The sequence below is a fragment of the Podarcis pityusensis genome (assembly GCF_964106645.2).
Source record: "Podarcis pityusensis genome assembly, chromosome: 7".
Taxonomy (NCBI): Eukaryota; Metazoa; Chordata; class Lepidosauria; order Squamata; family Lacertidae; genus Podarcis; species Podarcis pityusensis.
Genome location: NC_138031.1, coordinates 48443721 through 48464357, shown reverse-complemented (window position 1 = coordinate 48464357; position 20637 = coordinate 48443721). Strand labels below are relative to the sequence as shown.

General features: G+C 41.2%; 1 protein-coding gene across 1 annotated transcript in view; it reads right to left on the bottom strand.

The window, feature by feature from the left end:
* LOC308481103 (uncharacterized protein) overlaps positions 1-10750 on the bottom strand; it is a 358919-nt gene extending 348169 nt beyond the window's left edge. Inside the window, exon 1 of the mRNA XM_081013142.1 lies at positions 8521-10750. Coding sequence (XP_080869268.1) covers positions 9511-10113 — 603 coding nt within the window. The 5' untranslated portion in view covers positions 10114-10750 and the 3' untranslated portion in view covers positions 8521-9510. The remainder of the gene's footprint in view (positions 1-8520) is intronic.
* Between the last annotated feature and the right edge of the window lie 9887 nt (positions 10751-20637).

The following is a 20637-nucleotide window of genomic DNA, read 5'->3' as shown; positions in this document are numbered from 1 at the left end:
TTCCTGCTCCCAAGGGTGGGGGGGGGGAGGGGAGGGGACAAACAAGGCTTGGGAAAAGTGCCACTACATTAAGTCACGGGGAGTGAGATTTAAGAGCATATTTCAGTAGCTACATGGAACAAGTGGCTTTTGAGGAGGGATTTGAAGGACGGGAGAGAGGTGGCACCATATACATATTCTGACAGGGAGTTTCTTGAGTAGAAGATAGCAAGGAAGCAGAATATCTTCAGTTGATGGTTTCAGACCTGGGAAAACAGACCCCGCCTACTTCAAAGACACATCCAGACACACCAATGAAGCTTGGATGTGCAATGTTATGTGCCTGTACATGAGAATTCACATTCTATTAGCTGTGCCCATGGACAGAATTGGCTTGCTGTATTGGGACATCTCTAAGTTAGTCTTCTCATGGAATAGACATGAAATTATTATTTTTTATCCAAACAAAAAAGTAAATAGGATTCTAAAATAATGGAAGGCCTTGAGGAGAGAACAAATGTATTGATTTACTGAGAAAAGCCAGGCAAATTCTTTACTTGTGAGAAGGGCATTGGAACACGATTTAAAATAGCATACACAAAATGTGTAGGGATGGTTCTGGACAAAGGCCAAATGGAGGGGGCTGCTAGCCCCCCCAGCCTTTCTTATGGGTCAGGGGACCTTGCTGAATAGCATGGGTTAAGTACTGAGAGGGAAGGGGAGATCCTTCCAAACTGGGGAAAAGCACATTCCATGAGTGGGAGCTCTGGTCATGGAATGCCTCTGACTGATTTTCAGGGATTTCCTGAAACTCTTTCAGCCCTTTTTGCCACATGGTTCTCCAGAGGGTTTGCTTCAGGTATTGGAATATAATCTATTTTGCATCTTTCTTTATTCTCCTTGAAAACGGCAGTCAAGCAGAGCCAAACTTTAGACAGAGAATTTTGTGAAAAATATTCACACCAAATTTAATCCCATTAACTCCATGCTCAACAGGGATAATGCTTTCTATGCACTTTAATTTCCATGTATTTTGCACCTTTCTTGGCCCCATTGAAAATGGATGGCTGGAATATGCATGCCAACCATCATTTTGGTCTCTTATTCTCCCAAGAGAGATCTCACACTCTTGTGGTCTGGGTGCTCCTCATACATTAAGCAAAGTGAGGTGACTGCCTCAGGGAGCAGATGATAGGGAGCAGCAGCAACAGCCCCCTATCAGTCCTTCCTAATCCTGCTGGCCATCCTGCTGGATATGATGTAGCTTGCCATGGCCCCTCTAAACTAGCCAGCTGGTTCGGGTGCAGTAGAGGACACTTTCTTGTCACCAATGTTGAAGTAAGATTAAACAGCCAGTTCTGTCAGCTTCTGCATCTTGCCCACTTTGAGCAGCAAAGTGTAACATGCAGCTTTAACATGGCATCTGGCATCCATGGTGTGAACTGGATAATTATATTTCTTAGGCTTCTTGGCATGTGGGGCTGTTACAGCATTCTGGGCATCAGTGAGGAGGTGAGATGTCACCCAGAGGAGACTAGCAGGACTCCCTGTTGTAGCCATCAGAGGCAAGACCAGTTGTAGTTGCAGTAGAAGGGCGAAGGTGTCAGGTGAGCTTTAAAACATTTGGCCTGGAAACTATTAGAGCTTGGCCCCATTTATAAGGTTTGGTTGGAGGGAACTGCAATTTTGGTATTATGAGGCCTCTTCCTCCCCCCCTTTTGGGGGGGGGTCTTCTTTGCTAGTGTAAATAGTGATTATGTCAGATGCTTCAAAAAGTTCCAAATTGTCAAGTAAGCTGCTTACAGAAATGAGCTTTGGAGGGCACAGCTGGCTGGACTGGTGTGCATGTGGCCAATTCTGAATGCTCATTTGATCACGCTTTACGAAACCCTTGGTCAGGGAGCAATGCAAGCACAATGGGAGAGCAGACTGGGATATCACCTTTTCCACAGTCCAGCAGTAGTTCAATCAATGCCTAAAATAGCCTTAATACAACTTACCTTGTTAAATGTGACCTACAAATCTTTAGACAAGCTTTTCTTCTAGTAAAGCTAAAATGGGGCTTCAGCACACAACAATTTAAAGCTTTCTTGCATGCTTAGGGTTCAGATTGCAGTGGAGAAGGAATTTTATCAAAGGCAGTTTTTTTACAGTTGTGTTTTTGGGAAAACAGCAACAATAATTCATATAAATGATGCAATCTAATTCAGACACTTAATTCAGGGAAATTTGTCCATTTCATTTTTTCTCTCTTAAAGTTCATTCTCCACATTTCCGCATCAGTATCTGATCTTTAAAAACAGTTCTTGTTTTTCTATCAATCTCTCCTAATTATACAAATTTCTGTGCGCTGCTCTGGTTTCGCCAGAAACTGCTTAGTCATGCTGGCCACATGACCTGGAAGCTGTACGCCGGCTCTCTCGGCCAGTAAAGCAAGATGAGCGCTGTAACCCCATAGATGTTCACGACTGGACTTAACTGTCAGGGGTCCTTTACCTTTAGACCCATTTTTGCAAAGCAGTTTTCCCTTATGATATGTATTTTTATGTCATTTTCACTAATATATGGATTTTATGCATACTTTATTAAGGTGACGCCATGAGATAGATGATAGATTAGATAGATATTATATTACTTGTCTGTTCACAGCCATTCTTTCTCTGAGAGTGGGTGTGAAGTCATTCCTATTGCTGAGACTACCTAGCCATCCATCTAATCTTATTTGTATGTGCCAAACAGCTAACAAAATCCAAGTTTTACGAAAGAATCATGAAATCAATACAAAATGCACCTTGTCAAGTTTCTATAACTATGATGCATTAGACTGCAGTCCTAACCTCACTGAACTTTGATTAAGCCCCACAGAATTGTGTCTATTTGTTACCCTGGGTCAGGGATAGTTTGTTAATTTTTGAACAGTACCTTGAAAACTTTAGGCAAATAACAACAGCAGTGAAAAGGAGGTTTGGTTGCTCTCCCCACTGCAGGGAATTTACAGTTAGCCATGTGTCTACTGGTTCTCTTTGCTAGAAGCGAGGATGGCTAATGGAGGGCTCTCGATAGCCCATCATTCTGCTGTGGCAGCTTATGTTCCCTGAACCAGCAGCAGGAGACGAATGTCCCACTGCATATCTGAATGCAGAAGTTATTCCCTTGCAATGCATTTTTAGTTGGATATACTAAAAACACAGTCAGGTCATCTTGGCAATAAGGATACTCTCCCTCTCGCTTGATAACCCAGCTCCTTGTGAACAGATTTTCACTCTTTTATTAAGGGGGGGGGGGGGCAGAGGTCCAGCTCTGAGGGCCTTCTGGCAGTTCCCTCACTGCAAAAAGTGAGGTTACAGGGAACCAGGCAGAGGGCCTTCTCAGTAGTGGCGCCTGCCCTGTGGAACGCCCTCCCATCAGATGTTAAGGAAATAAACAACTATCTGACTTTTAGAAGACATCTGAAAGCAGCCCTGTTTAGGGATGTTTTTAATGTTTTATCTTTTATTGTGTTTTTAATGTTCTGTTGGGAGCCACCCAGAGTGGCTGAGGAAACCCAGCCAGATGGGTGGGGTATGAATAAATTATTATTATTATTATTATTATTATTATTATTATTATTATTATTAGAGAATACTCTGTGAATGGCTGAAATACTGTGGAACACATCAAAGTAGATATTAGTGGTATTAGTGCTTAGTCCTGTTAAAGGGGATGAATAGCTACACGCAAGTGACCGGACATGTGCTCTGATCAGTATTTCCATGTTCTGGTGTTCCCACTGTAGCACACCAGAAGGCTGAGTTCCTTTGTATTGTGACAAAGCCTGAGCCTCACTCCTTCATAATCAAGAAACTGCAGATGATGCCACTAATAACCTTTGTTTTGAGTGCCTACCTCAAACCAACTGCAGATTTTATATAGGTCACCCCATGTAGGTGGGCGAGGAGACAGACATTTGAAAAGTATGAAGTATCAGACGATATATTTAGAACATGAATTTCAGTAATCTTACATTTTGTATGTCAAGGTAGGCTGCAATCCACTACACACTTTCCTTGGGACTTCCCTTTGAGTCAACATATATAGCCTTGCACTCTTTCTTAGATGGGGAAAACACTTCTCTTTTAGAATCTGTAAATCAGCTAATTTGATTATTTTCCTTTACCAAAATGTGGAGGACTATTTGCCTTAAATATTTTTTATAAGATGGAGTAAATAAGTGCTTGCCTACCCTTTCTGGCTTTCTGAAGATAATAAGGTTTCCCAGGGAGTTGAAGAACAGCTTGCAGACAGATGCTTTTGCTTGTTTTGTAGATGAGCTTCTGTGAAGTAATAGGGATCTCCAAGCAATGTAAATTGTGATGCAGATTTAAGGAAGCATGCCTTAACTTTATCCACAGCTTTTTACTGTGGTCAAGCCTATTTTTCATCTCTGTTGAGAGCCCCTTCCACTTTCAACCTAGGCCAAAGGCTATTAGCACTCTTAATTGAAAGGAAGATTTTGTTTGCATTTCAGAGACCCATGCACATTTACAAAGCAAGTTGTTATGTGAAAGGAAATGCTTTGCAACCTCTTGTGCCTCACAGAATGCCATTCTGAACTTTTAGGGGTGGTTCTGCAGGTTGTGCACAGTTGCTGCCAATGCAGGAGAAGTGCTGAGGTTTAGAAAATACAGAACTGGGTCTTTTGCAGTGTTGAGGCTAAAAGCTGCCATGTATATGTGCCTCTGGACACTTGATTTTTAAAAATTGTATCAGTCACGTATCTTTTCCTTATAGCAGGGGTAGTCAACTTGATGACTTCCAGATGATGCTAAACTACAAGTCCCACCAGCCTCAGGCAGCATGATGGGGATGATGGGGGTTGTCGTTCAGCAACATCTGAAGGACATCATATTGGCTACATTACACATGTAGCCAATGAAATCTGCTGAAGTGTGCTGTTCATTTGATAAGTTCAGAAAAATCCCTTGTTCCCTCATGGCAGCAGGGGAATAGCTACCAGGTGAGAAAAGATTTCCCAATAATGGGGTGGGGAAAGCAGTCCACAAATTCCTTGGGTCAGAATGTAATCCCAGAGGAAGGTAAAGCAGGTAAGCTTTATAAAACACTCCCAAAGTAATATTTTAGCTAACTTGTAGGGTGTTTGTCTGTGGAGGAACTTCTCAAGTAAAGCTGGATGGAGACGAAGTGGCCAAGATAAGGATAGAGTCCCTTTGGCTCTTTAGATATTGTTGGACTCCATTTCCCATCAGCCCCTGCCATTGGCTCAACAGCCAGGGATGCTGAGTGCTGTAATCCAATGGCCTGTGGACAGCCACAGGTTCCTCATACATGACAACAGCTATACAGGAGCAAACACAATTTCTGTATACAGAAACAAGTTAACAGGAGATGTAAATTTAAGAATAATAGGAAAGTAGGCATTCATTCATTTCTGTCTAGGAAGCATGAGGAGAAAGGGATGCATTCCATCTCAGTCTACTATCACAAGTGAGCACACCTGTTAAATGTTCAAAATGTGTATAGGATTGCAGCCTGGACAGCTGGTTCTTTTCAGTCCTGGGCTGCTGTTGGTGGTGGTAAATGATGCATGCTTAGAGATATCTCTTGTTTGTTTGTTTTCCTCATCAGGGTGAGTAGTCAATTATAATAGCTAATGATATAATAATTTAATAGTTCAGCATTCTGTTGTTCAGATGATTAATCAGTGTAAGATGTCCCAAGATATTTGTAATATAGAAAGCTAGAAGCTCCATCAATCTATTTCCCTTAACCTGCCTTTTTTAAAAATGAAAAAACTAAACACCATTAAAGTGAGGGCCGGGATGATTACATACAGAATTTGCTGAGCTGGAAATAGAATGTCAAAACTATATAATTTTGCTGATATCAACAGAAGGCTGAAGTAAGCCTTAGGACTTAAAAAAATAATCAATGTATTCTGGCTTTGCAGAGGAAAAAATATATAATCTCTGGTTTTGATGCATGTTTTCTTCTTGACAGGAATTTATTTATTGCCTTTTGTTGTCATGGTTGTAATTGATGCCTAAGCATTAATTCAACGTCAGATTTTTATTAAGAGGGTAGGGAAAATGTCTACCTTTTTATCCCTCAATGCCACCAATTGTTTGTGCCAGTTTTATTTATGTGTAAATATTTTAGGCTGGATCTCATTGTAGAATGTAAGAATTCATTTCACTTCAAAAATAGCGTAATAGGTGCAGAAAATATCAACCAAACTGGGCAAAGAATTGAAACACCATCCCTATGAGGAAACAGGGAGGGATTATTTAGATTAAAAAGATTCCTAAGTAAGAGTGAAACAGGATCGAGCAACCTTCCTGAACCTGATGCCTTCCAGATATTTGGGAGTGCATCTCTCATCTTCCCTGACCATTGGCCATGCTAACAGGGGCTGATGGGAGTTGTAGTTCAAAACACTGGGAGGACATAAGATAGGTGAAGGCTAGGATAGAAGTTTGCACATTGGTTCAAGAAAGGCAAATTAAAACGCTAAGTGAATCAAATTTCTCCCCCATCCCTTCCCATGATTGCATATAATGTGAATTTCAGGGCTTTCTTGTATCACATGGCAGCAGAACTGTGTGACTTTGCCCTGGTCCCATAGTTTAGCTAGAAAAACGCAAAATATAGTACTGCTTACGCTAATGCTGACTTTTAGGATCAGGCTGGAAAATCTTCCTATTTCATGCAATGCTCTCCTGGGAATGATCATCAGCATGGCATAGTACCAGCCAAGTCCATACCATGACAGCAGTACAGCAAATGGCAGAAGGCTGAACTAGAAAAATGAATCTCATAGAACTTAATGGATGACCAGAGAGATCACAGCTCATTACCTAATAACCAATGCCAGAGAGGAATGATTTGTAGGCCTCCTGAGAAAGAGGATTCTGGAAAGCAGTTTTAATAGCACTACGACGATAGCTTTGCAAATATTGACAGAGAGGTATTCTTATGAACAATGAGATGCTAAGTAGGAATTTAATGACAGTCTAGAAAGGTGGTAACCAATGTGAAATCTTTAAAAAAACCAAGGAGTGAGATATGCCTGAACGAAAAGATAAATATTGTGCTTAGCCCAGAGAGAAAATTAGTGTTGCAGCAATGAAACTGCTAGCACATTTGAGAAGCTAATCAGGGTCTGGTATGGGTGGGGTATAAATAAAATAATAATAACAACAGCAATAATAATTCTTAATAATTCACACTTAGCTGAATTTTGCGATGGTAAGTAATGTGTGCAAAAATGCATATAGTAAAGTGTACATATAAATGCATATGTTAGTGAAAATAAGATGCAAAATGCATTGTTAGGGGGAAATGCTTTTTAAAAAAATTATGTTTCAGGCAAAATTGCACATAAAATGTATATAGTCTGAGAAATTAGCACAAAAATGCTGATGAATTTTCATGAAGCCTCTTTTTAAAAAAAATAAAATAGCAAACTGATTTGGAGAACTGAATTTAATACAGTGGTACCTCAGGTTACTTACGCTTCAGGTTACAGACTCTGCTAACCCAGAAATAGTGCTTCAGGTTAAGAACTTTGCTTCAGGATGAGAACAGAAATCATGCTCTGGCAGCGCAGCGGCAGCAGGAGGCCCCATTAGCTAAAGTGGTGCTTCAGGTTAAGAACAGTTTCAGGTTAAGAACGGACTTCCGGAACGAATTAAGTACTTAACCTGAGGTACCACTATACTGGTAAAATGAGAAACCCAAAGAAACCAATACTGACAAATTCCCTGGTTCCTAAGAGACAAATTCACTTTCACCTGTACTTGCCTGCCAGTTTCATCACGCCCATATAATAACTGGGTCCATAGAATTTTACCCCTTTATTTCTGCAGTAAGAAGCAAGTTTTTAAAAATATATTCTAAATTATTCTACTCAAGAAGAAACTTGTTCCCCTAGGCAGAATATTTAGCTGATGGGCATCTTTGCTATCCTTCTTCTCTCTGGCAAGAGAGCCTAAGGGCCTAAAATTCTTAGTTAACTACATTCCTAGGTGAAAATCTACACTAAACACTGACTTTTTAGCTGGGTTTAACTGCCATGCTTTTCCTTAGGGTAATATCCACGGTTATTCAGAGTACTGCCATTGAAATCAGTTGGCTTAAGTAGCTCTAGTTCATTGATTCCAATGGGTCTACTCTGAGCATATCACCCAAATAAGTTTTGGTGTGATCATGTTTTCTAGGTCCATTCTGCTCCATGAATTGTAATTCCAAAGGTTCTTGATAGGGAAACAATGATAACACTGGGCAACAATTTTTTACTTTTTGAATGTTGTCTAGATTTCTACAACTGCTTTAGGGTATTTTTACACTGCAGAATCAGGAAATGGGATCCGTTTCTCTCCATCAGGTCAGGTTTTTGTGCTATGTTGATTTGAAAAAAATCAGATCTTGTGACAAAATCGATTACATTTTTGTGGCATTATCAGCTGATTTTTGTCAACACATATCATCCTAAATATGTTTTTAAGAGAAAAAAATGTTTTTCCAACAACATATATTGATTACCTGGTAGAAACATCGATTACTGTAAACTGAATGGTGGGCACTGATAAAGGTAAGTACACGTAAATTGCATGTTGCTTCACCATTTTTCAAACTTCAGGGCTTGAACTTCCGTTTCTTGGAACTCCTGGAATGCTCAGCGGCAGGGAGGCCTCTTTTCAGAGTCCAACAGTAGTCAGCCATCATGACTGCGTCCCAGCAACCCTGATACCTGGTCTCCATCTCTTTCATGTCCTGATGGAATCTCTCCCCCTGCTCATCACTCATTGAACCCAGATTCTCAGGAAACCAGTCCATATGTGAAAATAGGTAGTGCATCTTGACGCTCATGTTGCAGCCCAGGTTTCTGAAAGCAGTCAGCATGTTGTTGACAAGTTCTGCGTAGTTTCTGGCCTTATTGTTGCCAAGAAAGTTCTTCACTACCAGAACAAATGCCTTCCACGCTTCCAGTTCCACTTCGTTCATTGAGTTTCTGAACTCTGGATCTCTGATGAGCTGACGGATCTGAGGACCGTCAAAGATGCCAGCTTTCAACTTCTCCATGGTCAATCCTGGAAAAGCCTGGCATAAGTAAGTGAAGCAGTCACCATCCTTGTCCAGAGCCTTGGTGAACTGTTTGATTAAGCCGAGCTTGATGTGCAGCGGTGGGAAGAGTATTCTGTCTCTGTCCACCAGAGGGTCGTTGATGACGTTCCTTTCTTTGCAAGGCACCAATTCCTCCCGCACAGGCCAGTCCTTCTTCCTGTAATGCTGAGCACGGTCCCTACTATCCCACATGCACAGAAAACATGGGTACTTGGTGAAGCCAGACTGTTGTCCCAACAAAAAGATCACCATCTTCAGGTCAACACAAATAAACCACTTATGCTGATCATAACCAATTTTCTCCAGCACATACTTCATCACTTCATAGTTTTCCTTCAGTGTAGTCAAGTGAACCAGGGGTATAGAGGCAAACTGGTTGCCATTGTGTAGCAGAACACATTTCAGTGATCACTTGCTGATGTCAATGAACAGTCTCCAATCTTTGGGTTCGTACTGTGGCACTCCAAGCTTGAGCAGAAGCTGCGCAATATCTGCACAGTACACCAAGTCCTTCTCTTCCGAGAAAAAACGGAGGTACTCTTGATGCCTGTTGCGGAAGAAGCTGATGTGAGCACTGTCAGAGAGGAGGTTTTCTTCCTTCAATCTGGATGCCAACAGTTCGGCAGAGTCCTTTGACAAGCTGAGGTCATGAACTAGATCATTCAACTCCTTTTGGGAAAATGGATGTGGAGCATCATCTTCAAGAACCACTTCTTCTTCTTCATGTCCTTCAACACTGGAGGCATCTTCGTCACTAATGTCAGGAAGTTCTCCGAAGATAGGCACTGGAATTTCATCACAATGAGCTACAGGACGACGTGCTGATTGAAGATCAGGATACTTGAGGCTGCTCCGGTTCTTTCTGTTGATCCCAGTCACATCAACAGCGCAGAAGTAGCAGTCAGTGACATGGTTTGTCAGCTCCCTCCAAACCATGGGAATTCCAAAGTTCAGACTCCTCTTGTCATTGGTCCAACCACGTAGAGTCTCGGTGCATGCCATGCACACCATGTGTGGCGCCCAAGCTTTATCCTGGTCACCAAGTTTAATACCAAAATAACTTTATGCTTTGCTGCACCAATTTATGGAAGATTTCGAGGTTTTATGACTTCAAACTGATCCCTTTTTGACATAATCACCCAGAACTATCAAACCTGAATACTTCTTGTCATTAAAATAATCATTTCCAATCAAAACAATTATTCGACATGGCATTTTACCCCCACCAAGTTCTTCTAAAATGCTCCACACAAGCGTACATGTGAACAAAAACGTAAAAAAAGACATGTGGCCATAGCTCAAAAACTTGACCTGATTGAGCAAAACCAATGTGATTTTTGGATTCAGCGCATCAGATTCGTCCTAAATCATCTGAAAAAACGCAGACAACAAATTTGTTGTTGACCAGTGTAATTAAAACTTAAGTAAATTTCAAGTTCAAATTTGAACATGAAGATGATTTCTAACTCAGTCACATCACTGGCCCATCTAGCTAGTCTTTCCCATCTACTGTAGCTAGTCTTTGCTTGGTTTGGGGGAACTGGCTGCTGCTGAATCCTTCAGAAAGCAGGACTCCCTACATATCAGACATATCAGAAACTCCCTACATATCAGACAATGTATGGAGAATTCAGTCCTGCTGGGCAGTTTCTTAGCCCCAACCCCACTGACCAGTTCTGACAGTTGGGTTAGCTGACTCAACTGTCAATTACTAGATGTAATTTATCCTCAGTTTAAAAATACAAAAGAGTTGATGCAACATTAAAAAGCAGAGCAAAAACAGGTTAGCCATATGAAATTTATCTTAACATGTTATGGCTTTGATTTAAAGAAAAAGTAGTAGTAGTAGATTATAATTTCATCATTAGATTTTAAACATAAATGGTCAACAATGAACCACTATTTTAGAGCCTATGATTTCTAATTGAATGATTTGCAAGGAAATTGCTTTTTTAGCCTTTTTCTCATGGGAACAAACTGTTTATTGGCATTGGGTATCTGAGATATTCTTGGATGATACAGAAGGTCAAGTGGGAAGGGAAAGTTTCTTCATAGCCTGATTTTCATGGCTGCAGATTGTTATTTTGTAGCCTTATAAAGTCTTCATCCTCTTTTTTACACAGGAAGCCCCTCGCTCCAAACCAGATTGAAGGCAAATACTATACTACTGAGCTATGGGCTTTTCCAGTCAATAAGGGCCATTCTTATTGTAATGGCCTGGTGATGTGCAGAGAAGCTAAGAATCAAGAATCAATAGAAATTGCCCTCTATTGGTGTGCGTTTCAGAAGCTGTGCATTTCAGAAAATGCACATTAAAGTTCTCAGGAAGCCAGCAAACATCCTAGAAGTATCTGGGCTGTACATGGTGATGAATTATGACCAACAGCAATAATTACAAAACGGCCATTTTAGAATTGAAGGAATTAAACCAGCTGGCTTTTTCATATATATGTGAAGAAATGTGAGTCTTCTTGGTATTTGTTGATTGCACATCAAATCCAATTGTTCAATCCTTCCCCACACGAAGGGGGGCTTTTTACCGGCACACAGAAAGTACTGGAAATGGTAAATTATTAATGTATGGAAAGAAAATGGAAAACAGGAAGTCAAAAGGCTTTCACGTTCATATGAGAGGCTTCTTGAAATCCAAGGATAACAATAATCTGTGGCGAACCACTAATACATATCTGCAGACATATCTTTATGATTATATATGAAGGAAGAAGAAGAAATCATTTTCAGGCTTTTATATTTTGCTGGCCACAAACATTATGCTCTTCCTCTATTAGCTCCTGGGTTCCAATTGAACAACAGTGGAATAATAGATACATAATATTCCATGGTTGCTATCTCAGGATTTTTATCCTGAGGTAATGCTTTGTTATACCTTCTTTGCTTAGTTTTTGAGCCATGCGCAGCTCACTCAATGCCTTCTTCAAGAAGTTGAAAATCTTACAATAGTTAACATGATTCCTCATTCCAAGGTCAAAGAACCAAGACTACTTGATCTTTTTAGGGGCTGCTTGCTCTTTCCCCATGTACTTTTGATGGAACTGTTGATCCATTCCTTGAACATCTTAAACAGAAGTAGGGCAAGTTACCACAAAATAATTATTTTGTCATTAGTTACCTACTATTTACATACCTTCCTGTGAGCATGTAGCCATACACCGGAAGGTAAGAATGAGCTATCACAAAGGTTAAGAATTACTAGGGCCCTTTCTCAGCCATAACTCACCGGAACTGAGTTCCAGCATCTCTTTGTTGAATCCCTACACCTCTGTAGTGTTGTGGTGCCATTCCCCGGCACTGCGCTCAGGACTGCGCAATAGAGGCAGAGATCAGCATGGCAATTGGGTCGGCGCAGCATAATAAATGGGATTTTGTACACAGCCTTAGAGTCCATATCTCAATCACTTGCTAAATGGCAATACAGCTAAATTTCAGTCACTATAATAACAAACCATATGCTACATTCAGCTGGATGCATAGGAGCCAACACCTAGGGGCTGAGTTCCTTTTGGCCCCCCTATAATATTTGAGGGGGCTGGGCCCCCCAGAAGTTGATGGGCATTGCCATTCAAATGGTGTACATGCACCATGTCTTGTGGTCAATTATGCAGGGTGGTGCTTACCACCCCCCCCAATTATTTTATTCAAGTTGGCAATCCCTGGCTGCACATAATGTTATCCCACGTTAGGCCCCCAGTCTACCTCAGTACCGCCACACCTTCTAGTTGCCTTTTTTTTTTAATGTTCACTCAGTTGGCAACTGGATGAATGCCTCATCTGGTATGGTTTGCAGTTCCTTACCATATGAAAAAAAGATTTATTAGTACTATGTAGCAACAACCTCCTATTATCACGAAGTGTCAATTAAAGCATGTTGGACCAATTAAATATATTATTTCATCCACTTTATCTTTATCATGAGCTGGTTCCAATATGTGCAGAAATACAGCATTAATCATAAGACAGTTAGACACGACGATTCATTCCATTTGTACTTACACTCTGTGTAGCAAAGCTGAAAGACATCGTTGGAAATTTCTCCATCTATAATGTATAGAATGTGTTTGTGGCAGAAAAGTCTTGCAACCAGCAGCATATGTGGGATGGTCACTAGGGGGCAGAACTGTTTGGTGCAAACCTTCTCCTAGCATCAGTGCAGGAGACTGGGCTGACATGCAGAGAGGTATTGATTGCTACAGGGGCAAATCCACACATACAGATCCTACATTCACACTGAAAGAGGGGCTGTGCTTTCCTATTTTATTGCTTTTTACATAATTCACTGAGTGGTAAGATTTCCCCTTCTTTTCAGAATTTCGTAAACCAGATGGTTTTTGAATTAGATGGCTCCTGGCCAATGTAGATAGATTGGCTACCTTAAAATTTGACTGTCTCACATTGCTTATGAGCATGACTGCTTGCATAAGGTGGATTCAAGGGTAAGAAATATGTTGCCCCAGCACAGCAATTCCTTTTTAAGAGGAGAGCTCCAGGGTGCATTCTGAATTATGAAAGGGTTTCACAAACACTGCAATGGAGAAGAAAGTACTGGGTCAGACTGAGGTGACTGTGAATGCAGGCGCTGCATGGGAATTCAGAGAATACTGTATAAAGCACACCAGACTGGGGTGAGGGGCTGTTTTGCAATCTAAGATGGTTCTGCAGGAAGAAGGCAGCTGACCAAGATAATAGAGCAGAACAGAAAAGAGGATTAGATACAAGAAGATCAAACAAATTCATGGAGGATAATGCTATCAATGGCTATGTTCCACCTCCACTGCTGGAGGCAGTAGACCAGTTGCTGCAAATCACAGATGGGTGGAGTGCTGTTGACTTCAGATCTTGCTTGCAGACTCCCCACCATAGCTGTCAACTTTTCCCTTTTTTAAAGGAAATCCCCTTATTCCGAATAGGATTCCTCGCAAGAAAATGCTCCCCACAGGCATTTGGTTGGCCACTGTGAGAACTGGATAGCTGAGATTCTTCTTAAGTTCTTAAGCAATGTACTGTGAACTTGAATATAAAACTAAAGTGATTTATAGTTTAAATTTTCCTTTGACTTTCATTAGCTATCAATAGAAACATTAGCTGTCTTTTTGGCTAAAAAAAGAGACAGAGAATGTTTTATAAGGTACCATCATGCTGGCTGTCACAGAAGTAGCGGCTGCAGGAAAAAGCAAATGCAGCTAAGAAATGTTCCACAATAGAAATCCATTCAGATGTCATCAGGATTACAGATCTATGTGAAGCCATGTAACTATAATTCCCAGTGTTCTCTTAACTCCTTTCAAGAAATAGGTTTAACAACTTCGGCTGAAAACCTCACCCTCTTATGAGTGCTGCCTGGGAGGCAGTGGGTAGGTTTGATCAGAGGTGTCCCTCTGTTAGGCTCCACCAACTCTGCCACCACAGAGGCCCCTGCTGCTGTGGGTGACTGGGAAGTTGCTGCTGCCGGTATTCACACTGGGAGGAGTCGGCACAAGCCCCCTCCCACACCTCAAATGGGGCATTATGGAGATAAGAGAGGAGCAGGGCTAACTGTGGATCAACTGGATTCTAAGCTGGTCCATTTGCAGGTGAGAGGCTCAGTATAGGCACTTCTGCTGCAGCAGCCTCCCACTTTTGGCCCTGGCTTGCATGGCTACAAATGTGGTGGCGAGTCCACAGTTTCCCCGTCCCAGTTGGGATTTCTCTGCCTAACAGAGAAAACAGTTGTTTGTGTGCATTTTGTGTTTCTTTCGTGATTGCTAAGGGACATAGAAGCACATAGGCAAACAAGTTTTGAAAGTTTGTTATTTATCACTTTAATTCATGAATGCCAGTAGGGGTCCCCTTCCTCCATTCCTTTTTGATGACAGAGTTTTGGTAGTATCTGTCAACACCTACCGGGAAGTATTCTCTGCCTAGTAGGGAAGCTCGTTTTCATGTACTTGAAACATATGCTTTTAAAGTGCCTTAAAAGAAAAATGCCTCTCTTGTATTTCCCATTAGCTTAAACTCATAATTACTTCTAGGGAATTTCAGACAACCCATTTTTAAGGATTGTCTGACAACTAATCTGGTACTTATAAAGTGTGTTTATATAAAGATCAGGTTTATTTCTTTTGACATATGGCAATAACACATTCATGATCTCTCTTGTAGGCCCAAGCACAGCCTGCTGAAAATATTTTGCTACTTGACGTAAAAGACAAAATGGCGCCCTTATTGTAAATAGGAAGCTGATTCATCAGGCATTTGACTCTTATTTCAACACTGGCAAGGGGACAGCATCCTTCACGACACCTGAATGCAGCAGGATAGTCTGTGAGGTGCAAGGCAGGTTATGTGGCACCCACAACTCTGTCCTCCAATGAAAGGCATCAGTTGGGGAAGCTTAGGAAGAATGTTTCAAAAGGTTGCCGCCACATTCTCCTTCCAGCTGCCTGAGGCAGTTGCCTTACTCAGGCTAACAGTAGGGCCTGTGCTGGCCAAGAGGTCAAGTCAATCTTATTGAAATTGGCTATGTACCATCCTGCAGGTTCAGGAAGGGTATTCACTATATGAGGAAACCTTGCAATGGGCCTGCCCTAATACCAGGAAGCAACAAAGGGGTGAAGAACTTCAGCAGTTGTCACATAAGCAGCTACACGACTAAAGTTCCCACTGCCCTATGAAAGCAACTAGACCCAGAGAGGGAAGGGGAATTTCGATTACAGATCAGGCATATCCCTTAGAGAGACAAGCCACACCCACCACAGGCTATGTGACTGACAAAATAGCCAATGATTGCTTTGACGCTAGTCCAACTTGACAGTCAACTCATGGAACATACTTCTTTCGCTCTTGTGGCCATGTGCTCCCCAACACAGCTGTTACAACCCCCTTCTCCATATTTAAGGATTTCAAGGAACTGGCTTTTGATTGAATGGAAGACAAATAAATAGGCAAATTAGAGAACCCCAAAAGCCAAGCAACAGGAAAGGGACCCGAGAAGCACTGGGAAAGACTGGATACAATAAGGATGAGGAACATTCATGAGTGAAATGCATAGTTACTCTGAAGTTAGTCCCCATCGCCAGGGATGACGACGATTTTATAATTTCTATACCATTCTTCATAAGAAAATCCCAGAGTGCTTCATGAAAAAAGCATATGCACAGAACTGAAACCAACATATCAAAGTCATTAAAACCAACAAGGGAAAAAATGCTTCTACAGTTCACTAAACTGGGTTTCAATGGGGCATGCCCCCAAGTATGTGTCACTGGACTGCAGCCAACAGGCCAGAAATTTAGTTGCCCAAGGAGGGCAACTACTTCTGCAGCTACCATTGGCCTCCAAAAAACAAACAACCCCTGGAGTGCCACAACCCCTGGAGTGATGCTATATGATGCTACAGCACAGTTCAACGTAATGGCAACCAAAATTATAGTCACTATCTACCCCCATAATCCCCTTTCAGATGATGCCATAGCATTGATTCATCACATACTGCTGCTCTTGGAACTGGTGGTGGTAGTGGAACATGGCAGTACCACTCACTAGTGGTAGCAATTTTTAGCCTTCCACAATTGAGTGCCCACTCCTGCCCTGAAATTTGCCATGGGTGATTTAGTATCCTATTCTTTCCCTCCTCCACAGCCTAAATTTGAGGCAAACATTCTCTACTGAGAACATGTGGCTCAGCAGTAAAAGGTCACCTAGGATCACAGACCTATCAGAGGAATTCAGTGTAGTATAGAAATGATAAGGGTAAGAAAGGAAGCTTTAAAAAGGCTGGGTGCATTTCCAGTGTTGAAAGGAAACCTCATAAAACCTAGAGCAGAATTTAGCTCAAATCCAGGTCCTTAATTACAAGCCCATTCTTATCATCTGAATGGAAAATTCACACTCCTGATTATACAAATTGTTGGAGGATATTGCTTTGACTAGAAAGCATAATGGGCAGTGATATCTGTTTTTATTGATAGTTGTTTTACACTCCTTGTAATAAATACAGAGCATAAATTAGCAATCTGTGGTTTCGAAACAGTCAAAGGTAACATAGCAATTTACATTTATTTCCTGAAAACTTATTTATTTTCCTCCAGGCAAACATATAAAATGTTAACATTATTTATGTATGATCAATTCATGTTGTGGTCTGTGCCTACTTTTAATTTGCTTTCAAATGCAGGTTGATGGTGACTGCATTACTATTAACCTGAAGTATGATTGCTCATCTGGCAAAAGGCGCACCTTTTTCAACTCAGGGAGGGGCAAAACCAACCCCAGTTTACCTCATCATTCAGCCCTGGCACAGAGCAGGCATTGTTTCTAAAAAGAAAATGAAGCTTTAAACTTTTTAAAAGACGTTCCACTGCTCTGCTTTAACAACAAAATCATCCAGTGCTCTTCTGTGTTCTTCTGGCAGCATTTAGACAGGCTCACTTCTTGCAAAGGTCATGGAGCTGGAGTACGGAAACACAGAGGCAGAGAAAAAGAGACTTACAAAGAAAAGGAGAGCATAGAAAAATAAAGTGCTTATGTAGGAGAATGCGATTTGGGTGCTTTGTTGACACCGCAGTCTGACTCGGGGTGGGTTAAAATCACCCCAATTTCCCACAGTATTCAGTCCCAGCACAGAGTGGTTGCATACACATAGTGTATATAACATTTAATAAAAGGTTCCTTGGTGATTAGTTCTAACTGGAAGAGCTGATATGCCACCACTCTGGGAATTTTCTGTGGAAATCCTAACTATGTCAACTCTTCCTCCATATTTAAACTAAAAAATACCAGCTGGAACATGCCGTCAATGAAATGTGTTTGTTCATTTGGTTGTACAGTGGTACCTCGGGTTAAGTAGTTAATTCGTTCCAGAGGTCAGTTCTTAACCTAAAACTGTTCTTAACCTGAAGCACCACTTTAGCTAAAGGGGCCTCCTGCTGCCGCCGCGCTGCTGGAACACGGTTTCTGTTCTTAACCTGAAGCAAAGTTCTTAACCTGAAGCAGTATTTCTGAGTTAGCGGAGTCTGTAACCTGAAGCGTATGTAACCTGAAGCGTATGTAACCCAAGGTACTACTGTATATGGTCAGAAATGGCCCAAATATATAGAGATGAGGTCTCCCCAAGTTTCTAAATGTTTCTGTAACTCCATAGCCCCAAAACAGAAAGAAGGTGTTCCTGAACAGGAACACTTTTTATCATTTCTAATGAGTTTACAAACCCCTTCCATCCTTAAAAGGCAGGGAAAATCCTCCTCCACTCTGGTTTGCATCAGAACAATATATGATTCATTTACTGGAATTTTGTATTTGAGTCAATGCTTCTTTCCTGATGCTTCACTTGGTATCTCAGCCAACACAAAAATTGAGCTGATCAGCAGAGCTTGGTACTCAACTTGATTAGCCCTATATTTAGACACATCTTATACATTTTCATCATTGGCTGATTTACATATTTTTACATCAAGGGAAATAGCCTGTTTCTTTGTAAATGATTGTTTATGGAGTGTTGTAGCCCTAGTCACTGATCGCATGAGAAGAATGCTGATTTCTGATATGCAAATACTCATTTTATACTAAGAGATGTCTTTAGTGTTAAGCACACCATACCATTGACAGTGCCTTGGCGTTTTCCCCACATCTTGAGCTGTCAGGTAGCAAGTTAAACAGTTCCCCTTGGGACATTGAAATGAATTTCTGGACTCTTGACCTCCACAAACCCCAATTCTCTGGACTGTCATCACAGTCCCTTCTCCTCTAACAAAGACATAGACCATACAACTACCAGGAAATTGCTATATCTGACGTGTAAAATGGAGCTGTCCACAAGGAAGAAGCTAATAGCTTCTGACTGGAACAACTTCACATTTCTTCTGACATTTAGCCTGCTTGGGAATTGTCTGATCCTGTGATAGAATACCCAGTGAATTCGTAAGACCTTTTTCATCCATGATGATAGATGTATTTCATAACACATACACTCCTTTTCCAGTAAAGGATGTTCTTAATAACGCTTGCCTCCAATATTAGGGCACAATATGTGGACCAGCACCTGAAGACCGTCACTGTGATCAGGGTCTTGTTAATGTATAGCTGGCCTGTGAAAGTCATTTTTGGGGAAATGTGGTTTTGTCAATAAACACAGTCATTTGTAACATTCAGATGCTAAGCTGTCTTTCTTAATTCTCAGGAGCACTCTCCAGGTAGGAAATATTTACTTCCTATAGAACTCATGCTTTTTGAAGCATTCCATTGACCTGTTTTTCTGCGGTGTTCTCAGGAATTGCACAACTCTTGTGGTGAGCTACATCTCTGTAGCTTCTGCCCCTGTAGTGTTACTACAGCTTCTCAGATAAGAATCTTCTGGACTAGCTCTGTCCAAGCTGGCCATTGGCTCCTCCTGGGCAGAAAGGAGTAAAAGAAGGCTCCCTGTCTCAGTGCTGCTTTTCTTGAGCAAAAAAAGTATACATGAGCTTTAGCATGTCTTGTGTTTCTGGCCTTGCTCTTTGATCTTGACATGTGGCTTAATTCCCAATTCTGCCTTCTGGTCCTGGATTTCTCATTAGCTTTCACCATTGACCTATCTTATGGTTCCTGACTCACCAAAGCTGACATGTTCACTCAAGCTAATTTGAGGATTTATTTTACTTAAAAGATAGTAATAATAATTCCAATCTTTTCTTTAACACAAAAATGAATGAACAAGAACTTCCATGTCTTCTGGGCTCAGCTCCCAGAACATCTTTTAATAATAGTTCAGTTACTACAACATTTTTCAAGTCTCAAGCAAATTGATCTGCCTATGGTCTATGCTCTGTGAGAGGGAAGGGTAGTATATAAATAAATTAAGAAGAATACGTCACTAGCATGTCCTGCCCGCCCCCCTCTCCTTGTGGCTTACATCTGCTGCAAACATCCTTTGCAAGTATCTCTTGTCAAAGTTGCATGGCCAGGAATGCAGGAATCTGTTTTGCAATGTGGGCCACACTTTTCCTGCTGCTTCCAACCTACTGAGTCAACTATTTATTTATAAAGACAGATCATTGCACCACAACAAATTGAGTTTTTCATTGAGGGGGGATGTGGTCAGTAAGTACATCTATTGCCTGAAGTCCATAATGGCTCCTAGTTCACCAACCAGGCTGATGATAGAGTAGGGATGAATACAGTTACTAGCACAGGCTGTGCTGTTCACATGGCAGGTTTTTCACTGTTGTGTGGATGAGGTTCCTTGGGAAAAGGTGACTTGCCTTTTCCATGGATATTTCCCACCCTGCTGGTGGTATAGCCATTCTGAACCAGGACCACTGATTATTACTGTGTGGTCTTTCTCCATCAGTGCTTTAGTAATAAGATATTGTATTTTAGTCAAAGCAGGTTGCACTTTGTGTCTTTTGTGGTCAATACATTTAGGCTACTAGGTCTACCAAAGTTGCACTGATTTTGCAAGCTAAGTGAGACTGGAGCCAAAATAGCACCTGTCAAACAGGAGTTGTAGTTCTAGAGCAGAAGAACTAACATAACAGATGTGCTGTGCCTGCAACACAGAATTCA